Source organism: Aotus nancymaae, unplaced genomic scaffold (genome assembly GCF_030222135.1).
Source record: "Aotus nancymaae isolate 86718 unplaced genomic scaffold, 86718_ANA_hifiasm-v0.15.2.pri h1tg000064l_1, whole genome shotgun sequence".
NCBI classification, from domain to species: Eukaryota; Metazoa; Chordata; class Mammalia; order Primates; family Aotidae; genus Aotus; species Aotus nancymaae.
The window spans coordinates 26,049,112-26,062,427 of NW_026988479.1; the positions used below are offsets into that span (position 1 = coordinate 26,049,112).

The following is a 13,316-nucleotide window of genomic DNA, read 5'->3' on the forward strand; positions in this document are numbered from 1 at the left end:
CTGAATTTTCTCCTCACTTCCAGACATGGCCCCCAGGCCTGAGACCTTGGCACAATCAAGGCTGACTGTGCTAGCCTCTCAAGATTCCCAGAACCTCCCATGGGAACTGCTTTGCCTTCCTTCCCCTGCAAAAGAAAAGATACATAGGCATGTGTATATAACACCACATATACACATGAACATCTGAATAGAAATATTTACATGTAAGTATTTAACAAGAACAGAAGGCTGGGCGTAGTGTCTCACGCCTGTAATCCCAGCACTTTGGGAGGCTGAGGCAGGAGAATCACTTGAACCCAGGAGGTGGAGGCTGCAGTGAGCCGAGATCGCGCCACTGCCCCCCAGCCTGGGTGACAGAGCGAGACTCCGTCTCAAAAAAAGGAGAGCGAACAGAAGGACATGTGCATGCCTCCCAGTGTTAACTAGTGGTTGTGGTCTCTGGGTGAGTGAAGGATCACAGATGATTGCTATTTTCTTCTTTTTTGCTCTAGCTATATTTCCTCAAGTCTTCACAGTGACCATGTATTATTTTGTTAGAAGAAAAAAAAGTTTTGTGCTTAAGACAAAATGCTACATTTTTTTTTCTTTTGAGACAGTCTTGCTCTGTCACACAGGCTGGAGTGCAGTGGCATGATTACAGCTCACTGCAGCCTCAACCTCCCAGAGTCAGGTGATCCTCCTACTTCAGCCTCCCAAGTAGCTGGGGCCACAGGAGCATGCCACTATGCCTGGCTAATTTTTGTAATTTTTGTAGAGACAGGGTTTCACCATATTGCCCAAGCTGGTCTAGAACTCCTGGACTCAAGCCCAAAGTTTTAGGAATATAGGCATGAACCACCATGTCTGACTTACATTTGTTTATACTTGGATTTGAGGAGTGATTTGTAAACTGAGATATTACATGCCCTGGACTAAGGCAGGCTGGGGGCCTGTTATGCAAAGATCTGCACACAGGGAAGTGGGGAGACTATCAGGGAGGAGATGAGGCAGGCAAGATTGATTGATTGATTGCATGAGTCAATGAATTTACTGCACTCACTTTAATACTTGTTAGGACATCTGTTATATACTAGCCACTGTGCAAGGCGCTGGGGCTATAACCACACACACATACACAAAAGGCAAGAGGCAAGCCTATTCTCTGTCCTCACGGAGGTTACCGCCTAGTGTTCTGCCTTCTCAGATGCTAGGAGATTCACCCTGATTGACATCTTCCATCATTTCTTTGTTAGAAGCAGGTGTGTGGTGAGGAAATCAATGAAGTTCCGAGACCTAGGGTCTATCCCTAGCCTCCCTCTAATTCACTGACTCTCTGAGACTCTCTGTTTCCCACCTGTAAACTCTGAAAATGGAAAGGATTGAGTTGGGTTAGCTCATTGATCTCTTCTATTTCTGAACCCCATGTCTTTAGATCATTTGCTTTTTTGCTTAGGTATTTTTAAAAAACAATCATCTCAATCTTCTTAGCCTAGGCAGTGGTTTTATAGAGTCCTCTAGCTCCTGATTGCTGCCCTCCTCTTAATGCTCAAGGGGCCAAAAGCACCACTGGTTTATTGTGGTTGTCAAGACAGGCTCTAGACTTAGACAGACTGGTCTGACCTTCTGCTTTGCTACTTCATAGCTCTATGACCTTGACCAAGCAACTTAACCCCCAAGTCTCAGTTTCCTCATCTGTAAAATGGGAACAAAATAAGAGCCTTGCCTTGTGGCTTGAGGAGGCAACTAACTGAACTAATGTACTTAGCCTGGGACAGTTACCATATGCTTTTCATAAACAGTAGCCACTAGTACAATCAGTACCTTGGGAAGCCAAGCAGTTCTAGCAACTTCTGGGCCAGGACATAAGGCTTTCTTATTAAATAATTACCTCAGGTCTTCAGAGGTAACAATGCCCTTCATACCTGTGACCTTGATTGACCTGTCCTAGTTTGAAGGGCAGAGGTGACTGTTTCCATTTCCCAGATGGAGGCACGCATGCTTGGGAAGTGTAAGGAATGGCCCAGTCACACAGTGAGTGAGTGGCAAGGCTGGGCTGGAGGACAGACTCCAACTGCTGCTGCTTTCCTTCGAGACCCACCCCACTTCCTCCAGCGGCTCCACGAGACCCTTCTGACACGGGTGGGCATGTGACTGAAGCCGAATCAACTTGGAGTGAATGCTAAGACTCTTGTTAGAACTCCTGGGAAGAAGGAACTCTCTCTGCTGGAGCTGCTAGCTGGTGGGATGGACATAAGCCACCCTTCTACCATGGGGAGAATGGCTGCCTGCGAGTGAAGTCACAAGAGAGGACAGCAGAGCCAAGACAGGGGTGAGCCAAGAGTCCACAGAACATCATTTGAGTCTCTGGACTCAGATCTAGTCCCGTAGTTTTCCGGTGTAGGAGCTAATATCTCCTTTTGTGTTTATGCCAGTTTGAACTGGGTATGGGAGTTCTACCAAGAAGTTACGGCTAATCTACCTGGGCTTATGAGGATCACCTGTGTCCCTACCGGCACCCGCAGACACTGGACCCCATCCCTCTGGTGCCACAGTATACCTCCATGGCCTTCTTCAACTGCTTGGCATCATAATGGGCTGGTGGCATCATGAGCCCCAGGATCAGCCTTGCCAGGTCTCCAGAGATCTCAGACTTCAGGTCAGCCATTAAGTCCTGCAAAGGGCAGAGCCACGGCCATGCCAACATTAGCACCGGTCCACACATGACCCAGGACAGGGAGGAGACATGGAAAGAGAAAACAGGGGTTCTACATGAGGAATCATGGGAGCTTGTGTCTGTCTTTGCTGATGTTGCACTTATTATTTAGATGAAGCCAAACAGGGTAGGGAAAAACCAACCAGGAGGAAGACCCACCTCCCTGACGCAGGAGACAGGAAGGGGAAGGGAGCAGCGCTGAAGGACACTGTTTCCACCCAGGGGGAAACATGTCAGCCTAAGCCAGATGCCACCAATATGCAATGATCACTGACACTCAGCTGGGGCCTTGAAGCCAGCTTTCTCTGTGCAGAGGAACTGAAAGATGCCCAAAGCACGGTGAAAACAACCATAGTCCTGATCTTGGCCCCATATTGAGCTTCTGAGTCCACTGAGCCATCTTACACACGTGTTGCCCATCATAAGGAACTGGGGGAATGGAAGGATATGTCTGCCCAAACCCAGTGCTGGAGACCCTCTGAGATCACAAGACCACACAGGGTCCCACTGCCCAACTGTGCAGAACCGATAGTGACAGGCTGAGCTCAATCAGGTGAGGTGTATGCATGTGGCACCCAGAGCACAGAAGGAGGTCCTTACCCGGCCAAAGTGGGACTTGAAGGTCTGCCGGATCTGCTGCCGCTGGGCGTTGCTGCGGTGCGTGATGATATCGATGATGGTGTCTTCATCAGTCCCTGAGTCACCAAGGCCACATGCCTCAGAATAAGGCCTGTGGCTCTCAGCTTTCCCCATACATCACCCACTTATGGCCCCTCGCTGATCTTTGTCAGGGCAGAAGCCTGGCTAGGCGGCCATGTGCTCCTGAGTCCCTGCAGTCCCCTTGCCTATGGCTCAGGCCACTGATTTCCCCTGGACTCCTCCCTCTCTTTCCTTTTGACACCCCGAGGAAAAGGGACAGCTGGAGGTAGAGAGGACTGGGTTGGGAGTCAGCGCCTCTGAGTTCCAGTTCTGGCTCTGGCAATGGTTGTCCACCCTGGGCAAGTCCCCTTCCCTTGATGGGACTTGGTTTCCACATCTGTAGCATGAAGAGGCTGGAGTAGTTACCAAGGGATCCTTCTGACCCTGACAGTCCAAGTCCTGTTAGCGACTCTATGGGACTCTAAAAGGACTTTCTCTTCAACTCTCTGGAAGCTGGACCCTGAGTCCCTCTAACCACAGCAGGTTGACTCTGGAAGGCATTAGGATACCACTTCCTGCTTCTCATATTAATGCCATCAACTGCAGACCGAGCATGGGGGTCTTTCATCTTCCACTGCATTTTTACCTCTATCATCCTACAGTGCCAGGGGAGCTTGGCAGGTATTATCATTCCCATGAGACACATGGAAAGGAGGCCCAGGAGCTGATGGACTTAACCTAAAGCCTCCTGGGAGTTGCCATCAGATAGACGGTGCACAAAAGGCAAAGAAAGTTAAACCCTAGATGGCCTGTCCCAGGCTGGACTTTCTGAGCACAGGCCCAGCTGACCTGCACCTGTGGGTGCAGTGCTCTTCCCATTGTTGCCAGACACAGGTCTGAAAGACCTGCCCAGCAGGGCACACTCCCACCACAGAATTGGGGCTCTTGGGTTCCAGGGTCCACAGCCCTGATTTTACACATGGGGAAATTCAGACCCAGAATGGCTGAGAGGCTTGTCCAGAATTACAGAGTAAGTCAGCAGCAGAGCCAGGGCACCACGCCAATTTTATGACCTGGTACTTTCTTCCATGCCAGGATACTGCTCCCAGGGAACTTGGGGGACACCTTGGTCCCTGGGAGGGGCTTCTTCCAAGTTCCTTATGAACCCTCTCCCACCCCTCCTCCCTATGCTCAGGGAGCCAGGAGGGTGGAAACTTGAGATCAAACCTTCCTCATCCTGCAGACTCTAGTTTGAAACCTCACTTTGTCCCCTTCCAGCCCACGGCCAAACCCGCTGCACCTGCTGCCCCAGAGACCAACCCTGTTCCCTTCCCATCCCGCGTACCGAGTCCCTTCATGGCTTTCCGCAGTGCTTTGGCATCTGCGTCCGGGTTGAAGTCATTGGCTGGGCGAACAGTTCCCTTCAGCTGTGAGAAGCAGAAAGAGACTCAGCAGGTGTCTGAAGGCCCCCCTGGGAGCCAGGCTGAGAGACAGCATGCAAGGGTGGGAAGCTCTCCCCACGAGCCCAAACCAAGCGGCGTGGGGGAAAGAGGCAGAGGTGAAGCCACAGCAGACAGACCCTGCACTAGAGCTGAGAGAGAGAGAGAGAAAGAGAAAGATAGAGGGAGAGAGGGACTCAGGGCTGGAAGCAGGGCAAGTCCTGGTCAAGGGAAATTGGCCAGGTTCCTGCCTCCCACAGGATCTGCCTCGGTCCTAGTGCCCCTTGGCTGCTTATTCCACTGGGGCCTCCCCAGTTCTTCTGAATCCTAGCCTGCCCCCAAGACCTCCTCTGCCTCTTAAAGAGTCACTCCCCAGAAAAGGCAGCAGAAATGTTCTGAAATACCAGAACAGAGTTTCCCAAATTTCAGTCACTCCTGAAGGACTTTCACTTTTCCAAATTAGCATATACATTATGCCATCTCTTAATGGTTTTACTTAATTCAACTTCTTTTCCATCTTACTTAAATGTATCCATTTTAGAAGTGCATTTAAATTACTTCCAAAGGGTGAGGAATTATATCCGTTTTATCCTGTTACATATCCCAGGTGCCTACAACAGTATCTGACACATAATAAGCACATTCAAAAAATAATTGTTAAGTGAATTAATGAGGCTTGGCACAATGGCTCATGCCTGTAATCTCAGCACTTTGGGAGGCCAAGGCAGGAGGATCGCTTGAGCCCAGGAGTTCAAGATCAGCCTGGGCAATATGGTGAACCCCATCTCTACAAAAATTAGCCAGGTGTGGTGGTGTCCCCCTGAAGCCCCAGTTACGTGAGAGGCTAAGGTGGGAGGATCACCTGAGCCTGGGGGGGTCAAGGCTGCAGTGAGCTGTGATTGTGCCACTCATTGTACTCTGGCCTGGGTGACAGAGTGAGACCCTGTCTCAAAAACAAAAAAAAAGAATGGATGGAAATAATTTATATTACTACTATGAATTAGGAGGTTGATACCATGTATCACAAACTGACAATTTACCACAAAAATCAATGTAGTGAAAACAAAAGAAGTGAAGTATCATGAAATTTAACATGATGCCACTGCTTGTCAGAAGCTCTGAACTTAAATCGAGCTCTCTCCTCTCTTTGTGAAAAAGGAAAATCAGTGAGTGTTGCAGAGATGGTGGCACCAAACCGAGACTTTCTCTTTGACATAATCAGAAATGCTGATGAAACTGACAGGGAGAGCTTTTCTCATTCACTATGAGGAGTTCAGCATTATTCAACCCCACCAACCTAAATTCACTTCTCACATCACCTGTGATCATCTGCAAAGATCTCTTGCCTTATCATTTGGGGAACGCTGTCCTAGAACATCAGAGCTCAAGAGCCCTAAGAGATCACCAGGATTGCCATGTTAACCCCTCATTTTAAAGATGGAGACATAGAGGCCCAGAAGGAGGGGGCACCTTCCAAAGGTCACATAGTGAGTAAGGTAACAGAGAGCTCCAAGGTCCCACACTTTTTTGTGTGGACCAAGTGTTGCAGTCTCTGGAATGGTTTGCCCAAAGTACTTCAGTGAAACCTTTCATTCCTGTCCTTTGAGGACCCCCATCTGAGGATGCTCAGGAAGACAACCTGGAATCCTCCAGTGTACCCAGGGACGTCCATCTGTTCTCAGCTTTCATGTCTCTGAAGCCAACTGTTTGGACCCCAGGCGGGACAGGCCTCTCCATGGAACCAGCCAGGTCTCCATTTCAGCAAGCCCTGTTAGTAGTTAGTGGGCCAGAACCCTTCCCAGCATGTCAGAGGCTAATGCAGAAACCAGGTGCTCCCCTCCACCGAGTCATCACTCCAAGGGAGAAAAGGAAGCTTCAGATGTGAAAATCAACATGTCGGGTTGGCCGCCAGAGGGCAGCTGGGTGCCAACCAGAGCAGCAGGAAGGTGCAAGCAGAGAAGCTGTGGTCAAGAGGTCAAGCAGGAAGAGGAGAAGGTCTGACCTCTACTCGGGCCACTGCACTAAGTTCCCACATCTGATAGGCCACCTGCGCTGCCTCCGGGAAGAACTGGCCAGCAGCACTGGAATGGAGGGTTTTGGGGAGAGGACAGGAGGGAATGTCATCATGGGCAACACTCCACACACCAACACACACACACACACATCCCAACACATACATGCACGTGTACACACCACACACACGTTAAGCTTTCTTTCTCTCCAGCCTATGCCTATCCATTCACCAGAGCCCTCCCTCCATTTCTGAGAACCTTCCATCTCTCTTGAGTCCCCTTGTAATGCTGGCTTTTAAGGGCAGCCTTCCTGGCTGCAGGGTCCAAGCAGGATAGGATTTCTCCAATTCTTCAGCCTCCCCTTTCTTCCTTAGAATCAGAGTGGCTTCTATCCAAGTCTCCCCTCTCAAACAGGCCGATGAGCAGGCTATGGCCATGTCAGCCCTATATCGCCTCCTGCAAAGTGCCTGGACGTATCAGAGCTCAGTAATGTCTGCTGAACTGCATCAGCTCCTGTGGTCCTTAGCAAAGGTTTGCAGGAAATTCTTGCTTCCCTTTCATAACTGGATCTTTGTAAGCCCCAGAAAAAGGAAATCAGAGCACCTCCTGTTCCCTTTCTAGAACACAAATCTGGTCAAGTAATGGCCCAATTTAATATGCTGGGAAGAGGCCCCCAGGCCCTCCCACCTCTCTGCCTTATTTATCTCCCTAGTCCTCCATAAACGCATGACCTTGGACATATAAATGAGCCAGGCAGCTCCTTCTCACTCCTAGCCTTTTCTATAGGTGATTTCCTCCACCCAAATGCTGCCTCCAGACCCTGTCTTCACCTGGCTCTTCCCCTTCCTCCTTGGGTCTCACTGTATATCTCCAAAGTGCTTCCCCTTGATCTGGGCTAGGGTGCCTCTGGGTGCTTTTATATATGCTTTCTACATGGTACAGCCAGTTCTTCCAAGCACAGGACTGCTCTCTCCTGGAAACTGGTCTATACACCCTTCTGGGCCCTGGCCTTCATCGGGGGCTTCCTCGCAGGGCCTGCACCCAGAAGGCACTTAACACAAATATGCTGCATAAATGAGTAGGCGGAGCAGGAATTTGTCTTTTTCCCATTTCACAGGTGATGAAACTGAGAAACGGATATGAAATAGCAGGGCCTGGATGCTCATATGCTGGTTCCTGGTCCACAACCCCAGACTGACTTTCCAGGTTCACAAGAGCAGATATCTCCATATACAGGAGACCATACTCATGCTCAGACTCACAGGCTCCCACACACAGACCCACAAGCACAGCAGGTACCAGCAAAGGCTGCCTTTCACTTGCATGACGCTCTGGACTCAGAGGAATCCCCAGCTCATCCAATCCACCCATCAGGATGAGAGCCAGGAGAGTCCCCACCTGCCACCTCAAGGCCACACCCTCCAGCCCTGGGCCAAAAGGTCACTTACTCATCATCTCCCCCACACAGCTTCAGCAGAGTCTTCTTGTACTCGCCAGAGGTGTCATTCTGGAGAGAAAGAAAGAAAGGTTACCTCTCACCAAGCCCTGGGCTCCTCCCAGACAAGGAGGTGAAGGTTCTGCTCAGCCTAAAAGAGGGGAGGGCTGAATGAACATTTATTCATAGCTACCCTGGCTCTCCTGTGCTGGTTAATATTGAATAACTGGTTCTCAGTGGATAGGTTGGGGGAAGCCCTAATTTATAGCATTTGCCAATTTCTGTGGTGTAAATACTTCTAGCAGTGGACAATTTCAAGTTACTAATACGACTTCACTACCAGTACGTGGAGTTGAGAGGAGATGCTCGCTGCTCTTCCAAGCCAGTGCCCCAGCCCAGCCCTTCCACGTGAAATATGCATGAAAATGGGGTTCCACGAGCAAAAACACAGGAAATGCCAAAAATCAAACAAATATGTATTACACAGGTGCACATATCAATATAGACGGCACATTCCATATCCCCCTTGGGGCTTCATAATGGACTTCAAAGTATGAAAGACTGTGAGAAGTTCTGAGGTTAAGAAACTGGCTTATTTATCTTTGCTTATTCTGGTTTGTTACAAACTTATTTTCCCACAGAACATTTTGCACATCATAACTAAAAAAATTACCCTTTGGAAACATAATTTGGAGAATACAACTTGGATCGCTTTCTCTGTCACCCCATAAAGCTTTATTTCAATCATACCAAAAAAAAAAAAAAAAAACCAAAGGGAAAACCCCCTAACTTCACATATGTCTTCTGATAAAGCCTCATGGACTGGATGTCCCAGAGGCATCACCAATCACCGGGCCCAGGCCAAAGATCCCCCGTTAACCCTCATTTGTGTTCTTCAGTGTCTCCCAGCCTTCTTCCAGGAGACTGAACTCTCACTGCCCTTGGGGCAGACTCCTCACACTTAATTCAGCTTGTGTGTTCTTCATGACCCAGCCCCTGCCTTCTTCAGTAGACTTACCTCTCACAAACACCCTTAACACTTGCTTTTCTATTGAATATCCCTAAATTCCTCAAATGAGCCACAAGGCAGGGGCTCCTGGAATGTCCAAGGGACTCCCACTTCCGAGGACATTTCCTTTTCCTTGGAGTAGTCCCCAGGCCCTCTGTCTTGGCAAAAAGCTCTCTGCTCCCTTCTCTGCCCCATGAGCTCTGCTGACCTTGATCATGCTGTAGAGGGACTTCTCATACTTGGTCCGGAAGATCTCCCGAATGTCGAGCATGTCCAACTCACTACGGGAGACCATGATGCGGATCAGGGTGTTGTCCCGAGTCCCCAGGCCCTGCGAGACAAGCGGGTTTGGGAAACATGGCCTTGAGAGGAGGCTGGAGTGCTGAGAGCCCCTAGATTAGTTGAAAATCCTATTTTCATAATAAAATGTTAAAATTTAGAACAAAAGAAGCAGACACTGCCATTCCCATTGAAGCTCTCTCTGTGTTCCTCTTACTGGGATTTTTTCTGAGACAGAATCTCGCTCTGTTGCCCAGGCTGGAGTGCAGTGGTATGATCTCAGCTCACTGCAACCTCTGCCTTCCTGGCTCAAGCAATACTCCTCAGCCCCTCGAGCAGCTGGGACTACAGGTACCTGCCACTGTGCCCAGCTAATTTTTGTATTTTTAGTAGAGATGGGGTTTTGCCATGTTGGCTAGGCTGGTCTTGAACTCCTGGCCTCAAGGGATCTGCCTGCCTCGGCCTCCCAAAGTGCTACGATTACAGACATGAGCCACCACGCCCGGCCCTCTTACCGTTATAAACCTCTTCTCTCTTCATGTATAATTTTCACACTTGATTTTCCTTATAATTTTATCATAACTTTGTAACACTAAGCAATACACTTAGATTTATACATTTTGGAACTTTGCAAATACACTACTGTGCATTTATTTTTTTCCCATGTTATTCTTTCTTTTTTTTTTTTTTTTTGAGATGGAGTCTCACTCTGTCACCCAGGCTGGAGTGCAGTGGCATAATCTCGGCTCACTACAACCTCCGCCTCCCAGGTTCAAGCAATTCTCCTGCCTCAGCCTCCCGAGTAGCTGGGACTACAGGTGTGTACCACCAAGCCCAGCTTATTTTTGTAATTTTAGTAGAGACGGGGTTTCACCATGTTGGCCAGGATGGTCTCAATCTCTTGATCTCATGATCCACCTGCCTCAGCCTCCCAAAGTACTGGGATTACAAGCGTGAGCCACCACACCTGGCCCTCTCATGCTATTCTTGATGGTCACTGGGTTGTTTCTAGTTTTTTTCTAATATAGGCAATAGTATTATAAGTATTCTTTTTTTTAAAAAAAGAGACAGGGTCTCACTCTGTTGCCCAGGCTAGAGTACAGTGGTGTGATCACATAGTGCACTATGTTCACAGAAGCCTCAAACCCATAGGCCCTGGGCTCAAGAAATCCTTCTGCCTCAACCTCCCAAGTAATTAGGACTACAGGTATGTGCCACAGCCCCCGGCTACTTCTGTTTTTTATGTTAGTAGAGACAAGGGTCTTACTATGTTGCCCAGGCTGGTCTTGAACTTTGGGCCTCAAGTGATCCTCTCACTTTCGCCTCCCAGAATGCTGGGATTACAGGTGTGAGCCACTGCATGCACTCAACCTTGTTAAGCCATTCTTATGAATTCATGCATACAGGCAAACCTCTCTCTAGGGCTGAGCTGCTCAATCTCATTATGGCACACTGGTGGACAGAAAATGGCTGACCATCTGCTTTGCCCTTTTGGAATGAACAACCAGGGCCAGGAAGGCCTGAGCTCCTGAGCCTTGGGCCTCTGGCCTCTAGCAGCGAATGGCTGCATTCATTTCCTCCAGTGCATCACAAAAATACCAGTTTCTCTGTGTGTCATATGTGTAAAAGCCTGGGAAGCTTTCTCAGAAATACACCCAGAGTGGAGCTGTCACAGGGTGAGCAACATGAGTCTTAGCAGGCAAGGCCAAAGTGGTCTTGCCTACTGTACATTGTATATAAACATTCCAGTTACACTTCTTCAAAGTCCAGGCTGCCAACCCATTCGGTTGGATGGATCAGGTGCAGGCTGTCCCCCTAAGTCCATCTGTTCACTCGTGACGTCAGGCAGGTATGCAGGTGGAAGGACATATGACTGGCAGCATTCCTGGCTTTAGAGCTCACTGGGACAGAGCACCTTCATCAGGGTCAGCCCTGTGGCCATCCCTGAAGGGCTCTCTTTGGCCAGGGGATCCCAAGGACTTGCCAGAGAGTCCTAATAGTCCTTTCCCCAAACCTCGTTCACCTCAGCCCCACCACGCACCTTCATAGCCTTGAAGAGCCTTTCAGCAAAATATTCCGGAGTGCTTCGGATACACTTCACTGTGAAGAGGGAGGAAGAAGTACAGTTATCCTGGCTGCCTCAGAAGGGGGATGGGATGGCCTGACTCCCTCTTTGTTTCTGGTCCCTGGGGATCACCTAACTCAATACAGGAAGAACCATGGCTCCTGAGAGCTCACAGCCCCAGAGCTCCCCAGACCCACCTACTTCTACCACAAACCCAGGGAATAAACAGGAAATAATCTTGTTGAAACAATCCTGTTGAAGTCCATCACAAAAACTTCCTTTATCTTTCCAATGCTTTTGGTTTTCACAGGGAACTGAGCTGGGGTGAAGGAGGAAAAGGTGTTTGTTTAGAACTGCTACACCAGAAAGGTACTAGCAGCTGAATCATTGTGAATCCCACTGGCTGACTGCTTCAAACAGGGATGGCAGCGGATGGCTCTGGGAGGGAAGATAAGGAAGTGCAGTTTTCCCCAAGAAATATAAACACACAACATATCCCTGAATCAGACACACTAACTGCTAGAATACTGGAATTGCAAGGGCCTCTGGGGAGGCAATTAAGGCAGTCCATCCTTCCTCTTCCTCCCTGCTGCCCACTTAACAGAGGAGGAAACTGAGGCCCAGCAAGGATAAGTGACTTGCTCCAAGCCAATTTGGGAGAAGCCCTGGTTTGAATCTTGGCTCCACCACTGACTAGCCAGCTCCTCACATCCTCACGTTCTGTGTACCCCCAACTCATTACAAAACTACACCTCAGCAAATGATCAGCCTTGGTGAGACTATTTCCTCATCTGTGAAATAGAGATCATGACCGTGGCCACTCCTGGGTCTTTTTTAAAGATTACACAGTCAGCACAGTGCCTGGCACGCAGTAGACGCTCCACAAAAGTCGACTATTATGATTATGATTATCCTCAACTCACGTTCAGAGCTCCTTGCCCCCTGCCATGGTGGAGATGGGAGCTGGAGGAAGCCGGTATCTGAGGATCAAACCCCCTTCCCTTCCCCAGCTTCAGCCATGCTACCCTGGAGCAACCTTTAGAATTCATGGCCCACCTGGTTTTTTCCTTCCAAATTCTATACCATGTAATTCCCCTTTCCATTCTCAGTCCCTTGTTCCTAGGCCAGTGTTCTAGAATCTCCTGAAGCCCCCAGGAACGCAATGTCAGGACATACCTACGGCCAGCATTAGCTTCTCAAAATCCCCAGAAAGCTCCCCTCGGATGCTGGCCTCGATCGGCTTCCCTGTGGTCTTCAGATACTCATCAAACACTGCATCAGACACAGAGACAGGGATGTTTGAAAGTGCCCTGTACCCCTGAGAAGACATGGGGGCTTCAAGATGGGAGTGGGGTGCAGTGGCCAGAACCTGACTGTCTAACATGAAACTAGAGCTGGTGCTCTGATGAGGGGACTGGGAGGTCACGCACATCACTAGCGCTGTGCAGATGAGCTTCATAGCTGGCGAGGGACTGTGCCTCATCCCCTAACTTGGAGACAGGACTGGCACTGAGACGGAAGGCCAAGTATCCTGTTAATGACTTTGCTGAGGGACTACACAAACCACTGTCTAATATTAGGTTGGTGCAAAAGTAATTGTGGTTTTTGCCATTTTTTAAAAAGTAATGGCAAAAACTCCCATTACTTTTGTACCAACCTAGTAAAATCAGGACTAGTATTTGGGTTGGAAATGAAGTAGCTATCGTGTTCCATTAGTGCTAAAGAAAAGAAAAGAGATAAAGAGAG

General features: G+C 49.1%; 1 protein-coding gene across 2 annotated transcripts in view; it reads right to left on the reverse strand.

The window, feature by feature from the left end:
• The window catches only part of ANXA6 (annexin A6), a 60,977-nt gene that overhangs the window by 21,084 nt on the left and 26,577 nt on the right, over window positions 1-13,316 (reverse strand). For both annotated transcript variants that reach the window (XM_012438227.2, XM_012437484.2), the window contains exons 10-17: window positions 12,747-12,842; window positions 11,547-11,605; window positions 9,435-9,557; window positions 8,231-8,289; window positions 6,773-6,851; window positions 4,677-4,758; window positions 3,293-3,387; window positions 2,537-2,650 (exon numbers count right to left, since the gene is read on the reverse strand). In XM_012438227.2, the coding sequence (XP_012293650.2) occupies window positions 2,537-2,650; window positions 3,293-3,387; window positions 4,677-4,758; window positions 6,773-6,851; window positions 8,231-8,289; window positions 9,435-9,557; window positions 11,547-11,605; window positions 12,747-12,842 (707 nt within the window). The remainder of the gene's footprint in view (window positions 1-2,536; window positions 2,651-3,292; window positions 3,388-4,676; window positions 4,759-6,772; window positions 6,852-8,230; window positions 8,290-9,434; window positions 9,558-11,546; window positions 11,606-12,746; window positions 12,843-13,316) is intronic.